Consider the following 18,822-nt stretch of genomic DNA (forward strand, 5'->3'; position numbering starts at 1 on the left):
CACCGTCCCTGCAGGACTCCTGTGGGAGGGATGGTGCAGGACACTGAGCAACTTACTGCCTTAAGATTTGTGTGCCCTCTGGGAAGCAGGAAGCTAGGTCATTTACTAGGAGTGAGAAACCACTCCACAGACTTCAAGACTTGAGAAAAGCGTAGCAGAGTTTGAAGCAGCCACTGTGGAGAAGCAGAAGACTCCAAGGAGTCGGGGGCTCTGCAGAGAACCGTCTGCCCAGGCGGGCGTTTCTTCCAGCAGCTGCCAACAGCCCCTGTCAGGACAGGGCAGGCACGCCGTCAGGTTCCTGCAGATCTGGGATTTATGAAGCACGTAATAGTGTGACAGAGCTGAGAATATGAAGAAGGTTGAGGAGATTTATGGAGACACTGAAGTTGACCTGAAAAGTGAGAAAGAACAGAAGGGAGTGGAATGACAGGAAGAAGAGAATCAGGGACAAGAGACTGAAAGTCCCGCAGATGGAGCAGGAACTTGGCCTTCACATAGTCCCTGAAGGAATCCCCAGTTTCTGCTGAGTAGAAAACGAATCTGAATGTACCCTTTTTGCAAATTTCTCCCCTTGGTATAACTGCAATAAGGTCAGGTGAGAATGCTTTACTGAAGTCTAACGTTTAGTGGGACAGGTTTGAAGAGGCTCGTGGGCTTCAGTGTCTTGGAGAATACAAAACACTTTCTCTTCACCGATCTTCAGTACCAGGCTTGTGAGCAGCCTCTTCACTCCCAGGGGGAGGGCTGTGCCCTGTTAGCCTAGTGGGAAAAGGCTCCTAGAAGGGGCCTTGTTGACTCCCACTCCCAGCCAGGAAACTACAAGCAGCTGCCATAAAGAGATGTTATGTTTTCTAACCCTTAGTAATAATTTTCAGGAAGAGATGAACAACAGTGGCAAGAATACTGACTTGTTCATGTTTCCACTTCCCCTTTAGAGGAGCTGAACTTTTCCAGGCCACAATTGTAAAAGCTGTGAAGGCAAGAATTGAGGAAGAGAAGAAGTCCATGGACCAGCTGAAGCGACAGTAAGGATGCTACTACTGATGCTCATCCTCCTTCCGTCTCCTGATTGTGTGACCACATTCAGCTGGCGCTCCACTCTTGGGGAGCCTCAAACCCCTGAAAAATATATATGTATGGACTTTCACAACTTCCTATTTATTTATTCTTGTGCGGGGGCAACTGCTCACGCCACTAGACTGAAAGTGAAAGCATTTAACAGAAAGATCGCTCCAGGATGGTGGAGATGGGTGCTCTCTTGCAGAGGACCAGGGATCAGTTGCTAGCTCAGTGACTTTAGAACCTTGAACAGGTCATTTAAGTTCTCTAAATTTGAGTTTTCTGGACTCACAATTCTGCCTTCCTGGGTTTTTGTAAAGATTAAACTAGCTAATAAATGAGACAGGGTCTTGCTCAGTGCCAAGTACTTGATATAAGCATCCATTCCATCTAAGGGGGTAAATGTGGAGTCAGCTTTGGAAGCATACTTTTAGATAATATCATCCAGTCTCTTTGGAAAGAAACTGATGACTCTGGTATTAGATGACTTAGAGTCAACATTAACTAGAGGCAACACTAGAAATATAAGCCAGAGTTCTTTATATCCCATCTAAGGTTTTTCCCACTATCCCATTCTGGATGAGCCAAAGGGTAGACTGACTCCACTCCGGAGACTTGGGAATTCCATGGAAAAGAATCTTCTTAGAGTGAATTTTCCAGCAATGATGGAACCTCTGAGGACTGTTTGGGAACCAGGTTTAAAAGGCGATGGCCACGGAATTATAAGCCTAGACACTTTTACCAAGAAAATGGAGACACTACTTGCCCACTGGGAAAGTTCCCTAAGTTTGCTAAGGCAGTTTTATCTCATTCTGACCTTATTTCCCAGCGCTTTTTCCCAAGCAGAAATATTTCTTAGTATAAATTAGATTATTCCACAGCATGATGATTTTCATAAAGACATAAATTATATATAAATTACATATAAAAAATTATAATGTAAATGCAATATGGTACAACTGTTTTTACTGGTGTTTCTAGTTATCCAAATCAGGCCTAGAAGAATAACAAATTTGGACTCACGTTTAGAATATGTTCCTAATTTCCCATAAGTGAGGTCTATTACTGTAATTCTCTTTGCTAAATCTTTCCATTTGTTTAAGAATGCAAAACTTGGGAGAATAAAGGACTTGTATTTCATAATATGCAGTGTTCAAGCTGACTATGATACCAGATGTGAGTGGACATCAAGTATAGCTTACCTAACTTTAGCATAATCATTACAGATCATATTATTAAGACTAGCATCTATGCAGTGTCAAATAACATGGGAATACAGACCCAAACACACACACACACACACACACACACACACACACAAATATGTATATAAAAGAAAGGGATACTTGTTGCTAATGAGCAACCATTGTACAGTTCCCAAATATTCCAAAGTGATTTGTCCATGAATTTAGCTACATACATACCAGTGTAAGTCCAAAGTACTGACCACATGAGAACAATGAACGTGTTCTTGGCATTACTAATGTTATTTTACTTTATAGGATGGATCGCATCAAGGCCAGGCAACAGAAATATAAAAAGGGTAAGGAGAGGATGCTGAGCTTGACCCAGGAGCCAGCGGAAGGCCAGGACATGCAAAAACTCTCTGAAGAGGATGATGAAAGTACGTCAAGACATTTTCCTCTTATTCAAGTACCTTAACATTGAATAGTAACTTGATATTGAGCAGGACTGTAAAATAACATTACTTTTTATTCTGCCAAGATTATCAATACACTTTTTTGATTCCGCAAGCTTTATTTTCCCATTGTGAATGGATACATTGATTAGTTTCATAAAGTATATATTTGATAAATCAATTACTTTACAAGTATCTACTCTTCAGCAAGATAGCTTTAACAAACACATAACCTAGCTTTTGTTCCACAGACATCTGTTTCTGCAGTAGATTGGCAGGATTTTGCTTAATTTGTTTCTTTTTTTGTTTTGTTTTGTTTATTTGTTTTGAGATGGAGTCTCACTCTGTCACCCAGGCTGGAGTGCAGTGGCGCGATCTTGGCTCACTGCAAGCTCCGCCTCCCAGGTTCACACCATTCTCCTGCCTCAGCCTCCCAAATAGCTGGGACTACAGGCATCCGCCACCACGCCCAGCTTATTTTTTTGTATTTTAGCAGAGACGGGGTTTCACTGGGTTCGCCCAGATGGTCTCAATCTCCTGACCTCATGATCTGCCCGCCTCGGCCTCCCAAAGTGCTGGGATTACAGGCATGAGCCACCACGCCCAGCCTGCTTAATTTGTTTCTTTAAGGGATATATTTCTGATATACAGTCTACTGTTATCTTTTTTTTCTATAAATTTTATATGGAAATGAAATATGTATGTGTATTTTATGTGGCACCTGAATATTGGTACCTAAAATATCATTCAATTATTGCCTGCTCAAATGAAACTTACCATGAAATATATATTGATTATATCTAATTATAGATTTATTATATCAAATTAAAGTTTAAAGGATCTTTTATAGAGGCTTGCATGCTTCTCTATGTGAATGGAATGGAGAAATAATGCATGATATTTTCCCAGTGCATAGTATCTATTCGTGACCAGGAAATTTATATTTTCCAGTCATGCATTAAAATAATCACAAGAAAAAATTCTACTTATTGTAGTTTATGTACTTTAACAAATTATTTGCCAGTAAATGATTCTATAAAATTTGGGGGATGCTTCCTTTCTGTTAATTCAATGGAATATTCAATGTGGGATGTATTTTTGACAGATAATCCTTTCTTTTTTAATGTCTTTATATGCCCTCAGTCACTAAGAAGAAAGTGAAAATGTAGCATACTGTTAAAAGAACAATGAGTATTCATCTTGTGAAATTGACTGTTAATACATGTATATTTTTCAGATTCAATATAGTTCCTTACCTGACCTCTGATATACTTTTGCAATTTATCTAGATTTGACAATTGAGTTGTTAAAGCGTGGTTTTCAAAATTTGTTTTCTCACTTTATACGAATTAATATTTGGACATATTTTATTTTAGGAGAAGCAGACAAACAGAAAGCCAAGGGCAAAAAAAAGCAGTGGTGGCGGCCTTGGGTTGATCATGCTTCCAGTAGGTTTTCTCGATCCTCTTACAACCTCATCAACTCTAACCCTTATATCCTTGACCAGAATTCAGGCGTTCCCATGACCCATGTGTTCCATGCATGGTTTGATCCTTGTGACTTGATAGGGGGTCGGAGTGTAGGAAAATTTCAATGTCAGTGGGTCTTTGAGCCCGAGGTCCAATTCTTCCAGGGACGTCAGCACAAACATTCCTGTGCTGGCTGAAGAAAGCCAAACATGTGGCTTATAGACTCTAGAGCACAATTTCTGGGCTCAGCAAGGGAAGAAGAATTGAATATTATATTGTCCAATTCTGAGGTCTAGAGCCCTATTCACGTGCATATTTATGGCTAAATACCTTTACTACAAATGAGCTTGAGCTCCACCTTGGACTCCGATGTAAGGATGATCATTCTATTCAAAGTGTCAGTGACCCTCTCCGTAAGGCACTAGGCATGGATGCCCGTGAGCCTCCCCTCCCATCGTTCCCACAGCTTTGATTTTATTTGCATTTGAGGATTTTTGGCAATTTGTTAAATAGAAAGATGAGGGATAACTTAAAATGCACTCAGTTTCTTACTTCGCCTCCTCCCCAGTTTCAAAAAGGCACTCCAAACTCCAAAGCCCAAATGCGGCACAACCTTCAAGACTCCTGAAGCTCAGAGATGACCAGTGAACAGCAAAACCCAGAAAACGATTTTTAAAAGCAGATCCTGATAGCCACATAGAATGCAGTGTGTTTCCCTCCTGATCATAAAGATGAATGAGGAATTCTGGAGCTTGGTGGCTATATTTGCTCTGCTTAGCAAAGGAAATATCACTATAGGTCAATGGCATTATAGTGGAATGACCGATTCCAATCCAGTCCTCTTTACATTTCTTAGAATATTGAATAATTATTATTTTGCAAGTTACATATAATGTCTTCTTCAGTCTTTTATATCTTATACGATGTCTCCATACTTGTAGCTAATCTAATCGGACAAGGAATATCACTGAGACAAATAACATCACACAGTTGTAGGAGTGAATCTACTAGGAGGATATTTAGAATCACTAGGAAATCAAATAAATTAGAACTCCTTCCCATACCTAATTATTGGTTTCACATAGATGTGACATTGGCTGTCTCTCCCAAGACATAATTTTCTAAATCAGAAAGCTGGTTTAATGAAGCAATATTTGAAATTTGCTTGGCATATCTGGATGTAATCAAATTTAATCCTAAATATTGAATTTCAACCTTATGACAAAAAAAAAGAAAAACACAGGATTATAAAGAGTTTTATTTAATTTTCTCCCCAAGTCCAAAGACAAAAGATTCCATTCGGAGTTCAATGTGACTCTTATTTACTGTTCAGGGCATGACGGTCACGCTAACAATCTGGTAATGCAGTTCACAAGATGCCTGTTTCTATCAAGTCACAAGTAAACTGTGCTTGTCTTTATGTTTTTAAAGGGCCTCTGCTAGTTTAGAGAGACCTATCCATTTCAAAATTGTGTCATATTGAATGTTTTTTCACTTCACCTGGGGTAAATTCCCACTGCAGTCATTGTGGTTGCCTTTCCTTTCCTCATCTAAAAATTGCATTTGCAAAGGAATTGGATATGGTCTTTGATAGCTCTCTTACAAGTTGTAATAATTTAAAGAACTTCCTATGAAGGTTGTTGATTTTAGATTTTCTGGTTATTTCACCCTCATTATATCAAGTTCTTAAAGACTGATGTTAAACTAAATGTGCCTTGTTACAAAACCTTATGATGCAATAATGCAGAAATGTGTGTAATTCATAGTTTGGAATCATTCAGACTGTGGTGTTAAATTTTTTGCTGCAAAATGTATTTCTTTTTTACAAGCAAATGAAGAATGAAAGGGAAAGAATGTGTGCTTTATTGTTGTGTCTATGTTGAGTTCCAGAATTTATCTTTAGATCTGGAAGTACTTTGTTTGAAGCCCTTAATTTGATCTTTTGAGTTACTGGGTTTTCAAACAACTGTTTCTTAGAGAAGCCAAGCGCAAGAATTAGTGTAGTTGGATACACAGGTGTAAATCTATTGACAATACAAAAATGTTGCTATGTTCTTGATGTTATTGGTAAGCAGTGAAGATCTTAGCATGGTCTGTACAGGGACAAATCTCCTACTTCCATACCTATGTACACACATAAGATTGCATTATTGCTGTTCAATGATACCTTCCATTCCATGCTGTGTGTTTCAATACTGGTTCAGTACCGCCTCAATTAATGCCAAGCTTCATCTTATTGATAATTATCTGAAACAGAGGGCCAAGTTCTGAGGATAAAAGTGGTGGAATTTAAAAAGTTAATTTCAAACTTAATAATTTAACAGTAACATCAACATCCATGATATGTATGTGGACACAGACTGCAGTCAGGTTCTCCATCTGAGCTAACAAACAAGTGTATAAGAGCTTTTCTACTAACTATTTAACAGATGGCATGAATGAAAATATGCTCTTGTTATTGTCCTAGTTTCATTTCAATAACATTTTATAAGGAAATAAGAGACTTTTTTACATTTTCTTTTTTATTATGGGATAATTCTACTAGCTCACATAAATATTGGTGGTTTCTTTTTTTTTTTTTTTTTTTTTTTTGAGATGGAGTCTCGCTCTGTCGCCCAGGCTGGAGTGCAGTGGCGCGATCTCGGCTCACTGCAACCTCCGCTTCCTGGATTCACGCCATTTTCCTGCCTCAGCCTCCTGAGTAGCTGGGATTACAGGCACCTGCCGCCGCGCCCAGCTAATTTTTTGTATTTTTAGTAGAGACGGGGTTTCACCATGTTAACCAGGATGGTCTCCATCTTCTGACCTCATGATCCACCCACCTCGGCCTCCCAAAGTGCTGGGATTACAGGCGTGAGCCACCGCGCCCGGCCAATATTGGTGGTTTCTAATGATAAAACCAATGTTACAACTGCTTGAGATGAAAACCTTTTGAACTTGTCCAGATGAATAAAAGTTATTGAAGGTATGATTGAATACAATTTAAGCTAATGTTGCTTTTGGAACTTATAATGAGGGTAAAACGCTCAATCTTATAATTGTCTGTGTTTTTCCCAAACGACCACGTGATGTAGAGTCCACGTCACTTTCCTGCGAATCTCTCGGCTTATGTGAAGGCATTACTTTAATGGTCTTTTTCACTGTCAAATGTAATGCTGTAACTTTGGTTTGTTCTTGCTTATTCTCACTTGTGTTGTATTGCATTTATTTCTTAAGGCCTGGACCCAGTACTCTGAGCCTGGTTCTTTCTTCAAAATGAAAATAACAAATGACAGTGCTTCTGTTCAAGGATATAAGGCCCAATTCACCCACTCTGTATCTTCATGAATGGAGGCTTCAGATTCTTCTGAAATCGTGGGCAAAATTACTTAACTTTTGGCCATGTGAAGTGATATTCAAGCAACTAATTTTAAACAAGCCAAGGTTTTCCATTACCTTACAATGTATAGGCCCGAAAGATAACTTAAGACATCACAGTATGTCATCCAAAAGAGACCTGAGCATTTGAAAACCTGAATATAATTTGAAAATATGTTTTCCTGCAATGATGGGACATTGCTTGTAGCATCAGAAATGTATATGCTGGGCCTCTTTTCTCTGATAGACTTAAAATAATGATCAAACTGATAAAGATTTAATTTATTAAATTTCCTTAAATCTCTGTATGTTGTAGTTTTCTCTGCTCCCAACTCTTGACACAGGCATTATGTTCTTGCAGGGAAAGCATCAGACAAGGCAAAGACGATCCATACTGTTTGTGCTTTGTGTCTTGTGGTCAGTAGAGTGCTCCTCACATTTCAGAAAGCTGCTGGGGAGTTCCTTGTTGACCAGAAGCCTAGCAGTTGTAAACCCTATGGACCCTGTCTGCCGTTCTGTCTCAGGGCTATGACACGTAGAAGCAGCCACAGCGCTGTTGTTGGTGGTGTTTTTGTTGTTACTGTCGTTGTTGTTGTGTTGTATTATTTTGTTTTCAATGTTACCTGCCCATTTCGTCCTCATGGCAGTGTGTGGGTGTTTTTTTGTTTGTTTGTTTATTTTTTGAAATGTCTTGCCATGTATGTTTTGTCCCTTGTGTTACATGTGGAGAAGTCAGGTCTACACAGTATAAAGTGGAGGAGGAGGTTGGTGACACTGACCTTGGTCCTGAATCATCCTGATTGGCTTATCTGCAACGGTTTGGGCCCAGTCAGGCAAAGCCTGATCCTCCACCTCACTTTGGCCTTGTCTAAAGACCAAAATTGCTGAATTTTGAAATGATAGTGTTCAGTTATTTTGGTCATCAAGGTAACAAAACTGGTTACTGCAGAGTTGATCTGCTTCATCTATGTAAAATTTACAGTGAAGAAGGGAGAACATACCAGAACCACCCTGTAGTGGCCAATTCTCTCATATGGCAAAGACAAGGCCTCATACTCTGTAGACCCAACATGCCAACACCACGTAGCATTAGCCGAAGATGAGTTCTCTTCATCTCGTGTGTTTTCCTCTCTGCCAACATCTCTCGTTGTGGTTCTCTTATGGACAATTTGTGTATCTTTAGGGGACATTTCATTAATAAGCCCCCAATTTCCTTATATGTCTTTCAAGAAATAAGTGAATATTTTGTTTTGCTTAGTGGTCAGGAGTGGAGATTATTATTTGTTTGAAACGGATAGTGAAGAGGAGGAAGAGGAAGAATTAAAGAAGGAAGATGAAGAGCCTCCACGAAGGTCCGCATTCCAGGTAATTATGGGGAAAATCATTCCTTTGCTAGTTGGAAGAGCTTTTCTTATTGACAGACCTTGATTGCAGGCCTAGACGCCTCCTGTCATATTCATATGTCATAGCTCCCCCGAAACTTCTGATTTACATCTGCCATTCTTTATTTCTAATGAAATTGTAATGATGCCTGCTCCCAGCAACACCGTAATTAGTATCAAGTAAGAATCGTGTGCAGGCCAGGTTTTCATTCACTTGCACTGAAACAGTTTCTGACACTATAAACAAGAAAGCTTCGTTGGGTGAACTCAACGTTTTTCTTGCAAGCAGGAAGTGAAAAAGATTTCTCTGGCATTGCTTTGGATTGCTTGAATGGACTTACATTTCAATATGTGAGATAGGCGATAAAACAAAATCCTTTGTTTTGGAGCAAATGATCATTTAAATATTGCTTCAAAGTTTGAAAACCATTTCATATGTATTGCTACAGATTTGAGAATATATTGAACTAGTAATAAAAATCGTGGCACAGTTCTGGTTTCTTCAGCTTAGCTACCTTTCTGTTTTAGAACCTGCTTTCTTTTTTAGAACCTGCTTTCTGTTTTAGAACCTGCTTTCTGTTTTAGAACCTGCTGTCCCATTCTCAGCTATAGCTCACCAGCCTAATGTAGCATATTGAGTGAATGTGAATCGATGCTTGTTAAAGATGAAGCTTTGTCATTAGAGTTACGTATAGGATGAAAATTGGTCTGTGTTTCTTTTATCAATAACTACATACTAGGGCTGTTATTTCCCATTTGTTTTCCTATGAGGCACATAGAATGATGTCCATCAAGCCACATGATATGCCCATGATAAGGCCATCAGTTTTTTGCCCAGGCCTTCTCAAGTGGGTGGGGCCCACCCTGCTTTGTTTTCCCAGTGACACTGAAAAACTGAACTCTCCGTAGAGACACCTTGGTCTGATGCTTTCTTTCTTCCCCCATTGCTTCGTGTCTGTTTCTTCATGACCGAGTTTTTGCGCATGTTTGCAACGGGCTTATCAAATACTAATGACTTAACTCATTTATTTTTATTCGGAAGAGTTTTATTCTAACCACCACTCATCATGCAGCCAAGGAGAGAACATGAACATCTTCACTGTGTTGGGTGGATCACATGCAATGATTGACTCTTTTCTTTACTCCTAACTTACAGGCAGAGCACATTTTATTCCAGCTTCAGTGACTGGCACCTTTTAACCTAGTTGGTGTAACTGTAGAGACAAATTCATTCTGACATCATATATTAAATTACTAGTTTTTGGTTTTTTCTACTAATTACTCTTGCTTTGTCCTTCTTTGTAGAGAGCTATTGGGAAGTTTGCATCAGCCATTTTAGCCTTGCCAAAGTCTGTCATTAAACTTCCCAAAACTATTCTTCAGTATTTAATCAGAGCTGCAAAGGTATTTGATGTTTTACTGATGTGTAGTGTGTGACTCTCTGCTCTGTAGAACTGTAGAGAAATATACCTTTATTGCCCTATCTCTGCATTTTCTCGGTTCTATAGATGGTACCATGAAGGAATTACAGGATCATAAAATATTAGAAAAAGTTTTCCAAAACAAATTCTTAGAAGCCAAAGTTCTTATTATTTGACTCTTGTTCTTAAGTGGACACCAGAGACTATCTAAAAGTAGAAAGAGAAAATGCAGATACAGATAGACTTTCCGTCCTTCTCATGGTGTTGCCTAAGTCACATCTCATTTTAAAAGGGGCACATCTGGTTGCATGCGTCAGTTCTGATGAGTAAAAAAGGTGGTAATTTTTCTCAGAAAGCTGGTAAAATTCTGGATAAGTAAGTTAATAAAAGATGTCTTTTACTCCATCTGTCTTTCAGGTCCCTTTCAGTCTCCATCTTCCAGTTTCTGCACTCGGTACAGCCAGCTTCTCCCTGGGCTGATCCACCCAGTGCAGTCTGCAGGCTCCTCACTACCATAGATCTGTGCTAGGGCTTTTGATTATACTGTCAAAAATTATTTGTTGATTAATCTAATGAACAATTGAAGTTACTCAGCTACCTATGCTGTAGTCACTTCGTTACGGAAAAACATGAATAATGAATTCCTATTCTTACATTTTATAGGAAGCCGTTTCTCCCGAACTCAGTCAGGGGCAGCCACTAAAATGCTTTGGTCTGTACGTCCCTCCACTGCTAAACCAAGTAGTTCAATAGTAGCATAGACCAGTGCTTCACACATTTTACCCTGGGATCTTATTTAAATGCAGGTTCTGATTCAGCAGATCCTATGGGACCTCACATTGTGCATTTCCCTCAAGCTTTCATGTGAAGCACAACCGTGGCTGGGCCTTGAGTAGCAGCATCCACACCTCCAGGTTCCTTCTGCTTTTAAAATGCCAGGATCCTGTTTTTAGTGTAGTATTTACCATTTCTGCTTCCCCCAAATTCTTTTCCTTTTCTTTCCTATGACTACCATATGACTTTCCCAATTCATCTTTAAGAATTTATTTAAATAAAATATAACAATGTAATTATCCCCCATCTTAGTTTCTTTTTTAAAAAATTATCTTACAGACAACATAAAGAAGGTGTAGACCACACCGGAATCAAAGGACAGATGATGAAACTTCACCAGTTTCAGTTAAGGATCTCCACTCTGATAAAGCTCTCCCTGTCTTAAAGAATAAGTGCATTTTCACATAAGTTGTTAGTAAAACGAATCCTCTTTTCCCTTGATATATAGAGTAAAATTTAAGATAAAGTCAGGAACGCATGCTACTGGTAGCAGCTCTTTGGTGAGCTCAAAGGTCTTTCATGTAAATTTCCATGTACTTTTCTACTCCTGGTTCGTGGAGCTTGTGTGTGATTTTCCAGAGAGGCCCATCCAGCTGGTTGACAGGTGCGGCTGCAAAGTAAGAATTGAGAAGTTCTGGCTGGGCACAGTGGCTCACGCCTGTAATCCCAGCACTTTGGGAGGCCAAGGTGGGCGGAGGTCAGGAGATCAAGACCATCCTGGCTAACAGTCAAACCCTGTCTTTACTAAAACTACAAAAAATTAGCCGGGTGTGGTGGCGGCACCTGTAGTCCCAGCTACTCGGGAGGCTGAGGCAGGAGAATGGCGGGAACTGGGAGGCGGAGCTTGCAGTGAGCTGAGATCCGGCCACTGCACTCCAGCCTGGGGGACAGGGCAAGACTCTGTCTCAAAAAAAAAAAAGAATTGGGAAGTTCGGTAAGAGCCTTCCATTTCTTGACTCAGTAAGGATTGGGACGTTTCCCCCTCCTCTTCATTGTCAACATTTTTCTGACCCTCTTAATAATTCCTGCAACTGTAAAATGTTTCTATTTCAAAACATCAAAGTTAAGATAATTTACCTACAAATAAGGAATTACCCTATGACTCCCTCCTCTCTCCGCTTTCCCAGTTTGCATACCTCAATTCTCATGGCAGTGAGGCAGCACTGACATCCTTCTTCTCTAGGGGTCCTTTGTTGAGCCAGGAGTGCCCTTTTATAAACCAAAATGTTAATGGCACCCACCCTTTCCACAAGCCTTCTTCCATTCCACCCTTCACCTCCCTTTTCCTCTCTCCTTTTCCTCCCAGTTTCCTTTTTCTTCAGAGAAAAAGAATTCCTCCAACTTGTGCGCCTCTTACATTTACAAATCCTCAATTACTTTTTTGTTTTCTATTTTTGGGATTCGTGCATCATCTAAAAACAATATTGTGATAACACTTTTTAAAGGAAATGTCAGCACATGTTGCTCTTAAATCTGAAAATTTCTTATGTTCAATAACCAGATTATTTTAAAACAACCAATATTGTGCTGAGGCAAGTTTGCTTATTAATGTACTATAACTCAGAGATCTTGATAGAATTCCCAATTAACACAGCCCATAAACATCTACCAAAAATTCCTTTATTCAGTCCTCCTGAAAATTCCAGTTCATCTTCCCATTGTTTAAAATATGCTTTTGGCATAAAATAATTTTTTGCCTCCTGGAATTTGTTATTCAGAAATAATACAGATGTTGCATTTGTTTTAATTTCTCATAAAATTCAGATTTCTACCAGTGAGAAAAAAAGAAACAGTTTGTCTATTATAGTAACCTATGACCCTTCCGTTTCCATATATGGAAAAGTTGAATCGCTCTTTACTTTCTACTGACTTCACAATGCCACTGATTTGCTTATGCTGTGTTTTTCAAAGATTTCAGAAATCTGAAAATAATATAGAATAAGATCTGGGTTTACAGAGCTCCCAGAAAACATTTATTTAACTTTATCGTCATCATGAAAAACCCAGCTTCCCTGAGACCGCGGCGTGTTTGTGGTGCATGAGAAGCATGCCTGCCTGCCTTCGTGTTGCTCTATGGCTGACTGTTTCCATCAAGGTTTTCTTTTTGTTCTTTCTGCATGATTTGGGAGACTCTTGGTGGGGGGCTGTTCACAATTGCTCTTTCCTGGTTATCGGTTATAATATATTAATGCAGCTGTTTTCAGCTCTTGAATGAAAATGACAAAAGGCAACCAAAAGCCCCACAGGTTTTCTTTAATGCTATTCTGGAATAACTCCTTAACCTTAATGTCATATTTTTTTTTCTCGCAAAGTACTAATCATTCTCCAAACCGCTTTCTCAAGTCGCTGATAATAGCTGTTATTCAGAAGGATGAGTATCAAATGCACAAAACTATTTTCCCAAAGTAAAGAAGACTATTAAAGATGTTATTTTGTTTTGACTCCAAGTTTATTTGTGATGGGAGAAACTACTGATACTGAATGAGGCTTCCAGCTTATACCTATTGTGGACAGTGCAAAAGTATCAGTAATAAGTATCACAAATGGTGGTGAGATGTAGGGACTTGGGAGAAATGATGGTTTGTATGGTATACCCACAGTTTATCTCATGATATCTGTGATGCCAGATGAAATATATTACTACAACCTCTGTTGTCTTTTTCTAAAACAAATTGAATCTCATGATACTAAAAATAGCAGAGGGATGTTTAGTTTGTGTTGGGAGGAAAAAATGTTTCAAAAGTCGGGAAGCTTGGTGTAGGTCCCTTTTTTTATTTCTAATTATTAAAAGGCCAGAAAATAATTGAACTTTCTCCCTTCAGTTTGTTTATCAAGCCTGGATTACTGATCCTAAGACAGCACTCCGACAGAGACACAAAGAGAAAAAAAGGTCTGCAAGAGAAGAACGGAAACGAAGGCGGAAAGGATCCAAGGAGGGTGAGTGTGGGCGGGTCGCTGCGGTGGGCGTGGCAGGTTTCAGGCTGTGCTCCCCAGCCTTGTCCGCAAAGGACAGAAACTTCTGAGGGATTAAGATTTTTAAATTCTAAAGAAGACCAAGAGTTTCAATTTGTCCTTAATTGATCATTTCTGACACTTGGAATAAATTAAAGCACAAAGTTAGCATATATATATATATATATATAGCTATATATATATATATATATAGCATATATATATAGCACATATATATAGCATATATATATAGCACATATATATATAGCACATATATATATAGCGCATATATATATAGCATATATATATTCTTAAGTAGGAAAAAAGGAGAGGTGCAAATGAAACCCAAAAAAAGTGGAAGAAAACTAATTTTTGACATGGATATTACGTAATAAAAAAAAGAAACACTACAGGACATGACCTGATCATTAAGTTAAAAATTGTTCTTAGAAAAAGCTAAGGCTGGGTGCGGTGGCTCATGCCTATAATCCCAGCACTTTGGGAGGCCAAGGCTGGCGGATAACGAGGTCAAGAGATCAAGACCATCCTGGCTAACATGGTGAAACCCCGTCTCTACTAAAAATGCAAAAAATTAGCTGGGCGTGGTGGCGGCGCCTGTAGTCCCAGCTACTCAGGAGGCTGAGGCGGGAGAATGGCGTGAACCCGGGAGGCGGAGCTTGCAGTGAGCCAAGATCGCACCACTGCACTCCAGCCTGGGCGACAGAATGAGACTCTGTCTGAAAAATAAATAAATAAAAAATAAAAAACCAATAAGAAAGATGAAACTTTGGCAATCTAATCAAGAAAACAGCGAAAGCACACTTAAACAATACTCAGAAACAAGCAAACAAAAGGAACATATATTCAGCGTTCTACCAATATATTTGAAAACATGGTATCAACATATCTAAGGGTAAAAATATTTCAAACTATTACAAAAAACATCAGCCGGGCGCAGTGGCTCAAGCCTGTAATCCCAGCACTTTGGGAGGCCAAGACAGGTGGATCACGAGGTCAGGAGATGGAGACCATCCTGGCTAACACGGTGAAACCCCGTCTCTACTAAAAAATGTAAAACTAGCCGGGCGAGGTGGTGGGCGCCTGTAGTCCCAGCTACTCAGGAGGCTGAGGCAGGAGAATGGCTTGAACCCGGGAGGCGGAGCTTGCAGTCAGCTGAGATACGGCCACTGCACTCCAGCCAGGACGACTCCAGAGCAAGACTCCGTCTCAGAAAAAAACAAAACAAAACAAAAAACATCAAAAGTGAAGTTGAAGTGCAGGTGATTCACTCAGGAGCAATATTTTATTGTATCTATCAGACTAAATATGAGTATTCTGTGTATGTTAAGAACCGCTAGAAATCAAGAAAAGAAAAATTCAATTCAATCAATGAGAGGGTATGAAAAACAATTCACAGACCAGAAAACAAAAATGACCAAAAGGTGCTCAGTCTCACTGTAATACAAGAAATACAAATGAAATATTTTGACATACTGTTTTCTTAACCCATTAGATTGACAGGAAAATAAACACTGGATAATGTTGGGAGCTGGTAGGAAGATAAGATATACTTACATATACCATGAGTTGTGTTGTGAAGCAGCATACCTACTTTGAAGAGTTCTGTGTCATTACCTCCTAAAAGCTCAGATGTTACATATCATACTACAGATCAGACCCACGCCTAGGTGTTTGGCTTAGCCTATAGCCGTACCTGTACATGTGTACAAACACACGTGTCTAAGAGTATTCATCAGACACTATTTGTTAATAACAAAAAATCTGGAAACATCCTAAATGCCCATATGAAGAAGAAGAGTTAAATAAATTATGTTACCAGTATATTACGGAATGTTACTCAGTTCTTTAAAAATGAGATGGATAGCTTTGAGCTGGTATAAGAACAATTCCTGACACATTATTAAGTGAAAAACAACACATTGCAAATGGCACGCACATTATGAAATCATGAAACAAATGAAGTTAGAGTAGTACCTCAAGACGGTATTTTGCATTTTTAATGGGTGCATATAATAGCTTCTGAATGCAAGAGAAAGATCAGGAGGAATATTCATTCACCTTATTAGTAACAGCCGTTACTAATCTTCTTTAGAAAATGGAGATAAGGCTCATCTCCACTTAAAGATAAGGCTCATCTGTTGTATTTTGTGTCTTTTTCTTTTTTGAGACAGAGTCTTGCTGTGTCACACAGGCTGGAGTGCAGTGGTGTGATCTTGGCTCACTGCAACCTCCGCCACCCAGGTTCAAGCGATTCTCCTGCCTCAGCCTCCTGAGTAGCTGAGACCAGGCACACACTACCACACCTAGCAATATTTGTATTTTTAGTAGAGACAGGGTTTCACCGTGTTAACCAGGATGGTTTTGATCTCTTGACCTTGTGATCCGCCCACGTCGGCCTCCCACAGTGCTGGGATTACAGGAGTGAGCCACCGCGCCCAGCCTATTTCTTTTTTAATAAGTTCATTCTCTACAAATTACTCTTGCATTTTCATTACCAATGTCATGAACATTTCTCCAATTATTTATAAAATCATACCATTCTTTCTTAATAGCTGCAAAATATTCTATAGTGCAGACATGCATACTGTATTCAATCCTCCCACCCGTAATGGACATAAGGTTGCTTCTGGATTTTTGCCACAATGAACAATGCCATAATAGATATCATTGCACAAACATTTATATGTCGTAATACGTATGTGTGTTTAAATGCTTAGCAAAGGTTACGAAGAACATGCATTTTCCACAGAACAGATTCTCAAAAGTGGGATGACTGATTTAGAGTGCGTCTGTTTTTATTTCAATAGATATTTTCTGAAAGGTTTTAGTACTTTGCCCTCCTCCATGTGAGGGACAAGAGTGTCCAGTTTCTTTTAGCCTCACACCACAGGATTTTACTGCTGTTTTTATCATTTTTCTTTCCAAGGATGACAAATGGTTTTTCTTTTCATTTGAATGTAGTTGAATTCTTAACTAATTAAACTGAGCATTTTTATTTCACATTTTGTTGCTGATTTTTTCTTTTCAAGTCTAAGATTTAAACTTTTAGCATTTTCCTGCATTGTTCTGTCGGGTTGTTTTTATCCATTCATGCTATTTATATGTCAGGCTTCTTATCCCTTTTTTTTTCCTTTTTTCTTTTTTTTTTTTCATTACTGTTTTAATTGTCTGGCTTCCCTCTGGACTGGGAGCTCAGTGAAGATTCTGACCAGTAACTTACACAAAAGGCGCTCTATACATATTCTATTTGCTGACTAAATGAATAAGGACTTTCCAACTGTGTTTCTGAGTTTTACAGATGGGAAAACTAAGGCCAAAGGGTATGAGTGGGGCTCACACAGCTAAGTCTAAACGGAAACTGGAAGCAGCAACCACCTCTGCACCTCACCTGGTCCAGGAGGGGTTCAGGACTTGGGCCACCAAACTCTAGGGCCTGTCCCTCAGGCGCAATTGCAGCTGCTCCTAGACTGCGCCAGCCTCTGCCAGAGACCAGCTGTGAGGGTGTGGGCAAAGACAGGAACAGCAGAGGCCAGTGGAGGGAGTGGGGACAGGGCCAAGGGAGCTCTTGGCTTGATTCACAAGGCCTGAATCACTGTGTGTGTGTGTGTGTGTGTGTGTGTGTGTGTGTGTGTGTGTGTGTAACGGGAGTGGGGCTAGGAAAATCGGTATCTTCCAGGAAGGATTGTCTTGTTCCCCCCAGTAGAACCTTCAGGAGCTGCTGCCCCCAGCCACAGGAAGTAGACCATCTAAATATGGAATAAATACATGACCAGTGGGAGAGGCAAAATGTTGGAAAGCACACGCCAGACCAGCTGGGTCTCTACTACCAAGACCCCAGGCTCAGGCCATCAATCACCCCAGGAGAAGGGATCCCGACCCCCACCAGGACCCAGTGAGAGGTAGACAGCACGAATGCTGAAGGAGCACCAAGGGGCCAGGTGAGGGAAGGGACAGACTGGAGTACCGGGACAACCAAAGCCACCTCATGCAAGAACAAGTTTCTACTCCCAAACCACCCCCATCTCCATCAATACTCAGCTCCCTTCCTGCCCCCATGCCTTCCCTCTGCTCAACAGAGAGCTGGAGGCAGGAGGGCGACTCAGTTTGCCAGACGACATGCTCCCCAGGCCCCAGGGAGGCTAGCAAGGGACACAAACCCTTTGATGTTGCCACTTCTCAAGGAATGCTGCTGCCCTCCCAACACGCCCAAGAAACACCCAGGCCACGGAAGCACAGAGCAAACAGCTTCATGTTCTGGGGGCCTTATCTGGAGCTTCCGTCCAGGGCCTCTGTCTGCAGCCTTCAACCTACATCAGTCGGGCAGCTGGCGACCCAGCTCCGCCTCATCCAGCCGGTTGGTGGCCATGATGTGCTCCAGCTGCTGCCGGGAAGGTGCCAAGTTCTGCATGAAGTGGGGCACCCGGGTATTATCCAGCACCCCATGGGGCCGCAGGTGGTCCACCTACTCACAGGACCCCTTGCCCAATGAGGTCAGCATCGGGAAATCGATGGTCTGGCGATGTCGCAGAATGCTCACGATGCCGTCCAGGTACACCTGGCCCTGCTGGAAACAACCTGGCAGCGGTGTCTGGCCGCGCTCGGGGCGCACGCGGTCCTCCCGGCGCACGCGGTCCTCCCGGCGCACGTCGTCCTCCCGGCGCAGGCGCACGCAGTCCTCCCGGCGCACG

General features: G+C 40.6%; 1 protein-coding gene and 1 pseudogene across 2 annotated transcripts in view; one reads left to right on the top strand and one right to left on the bottom strand.

Moving 5' to 3' along the window:
* PIEZO2 (piezo type mechanosensitive ion channel component 2) overlaps positions 1-18,822 on the top strand; it is a 460,236-nt gene that overhangs the window by 388,317 nt on the left and 53,097 nt on the right. Inside the window, exons 31-36 of one of the 2 annotated variants that reach the window (XM_026456028.1) lie at positions 936-1,025; positions 2,562-2,683; positions 4,075-4,146; positions 8,783-8,889; positions 10,212-10,310; positions 13,984-14,098. In XM_026456028.1, coding sequence (XP_026311813.1) covers positions 936-1,025; positions 2,562-2,683; positions 4,075-4,146; positions 8,783-8,889; positions 10,212-10,310; positions 13,984-14,098 — 605 coding nt within the window. The remainder of the gene's footprint in view (positions 1-935; positions 1,026-2,561; positions 2,684-4,074; positions 4,147-8,782; positions 8,890-10,211; positions 10,311-13,983; positions 14,099-18,822) is intronic. The other variant, XM_023228479.2, reaches the window with a different exon arrangement.
* LOC111553578 overlaps positions 18,447-18,822 on the bottom strand; it is a 2,437-nt pseudogene continuing 2,061 nt past the window's right edge.

The sequence above is a fragment of the Piliocolobus tephrosceles genome, chromosome 18, assembly GCF_002776525.5.
Source record: "Piliocolobus tephrosceles isolate RC106 chromosome 18, ASM277652v3, whole genome shotgun sequence".
Lineage (NCBI taxonomy): Eukaryota > Metazoa > Chordata > Mammalia > Primates > Cercopithecidae > Piliocolobus > Piliocolobus tephrosceles.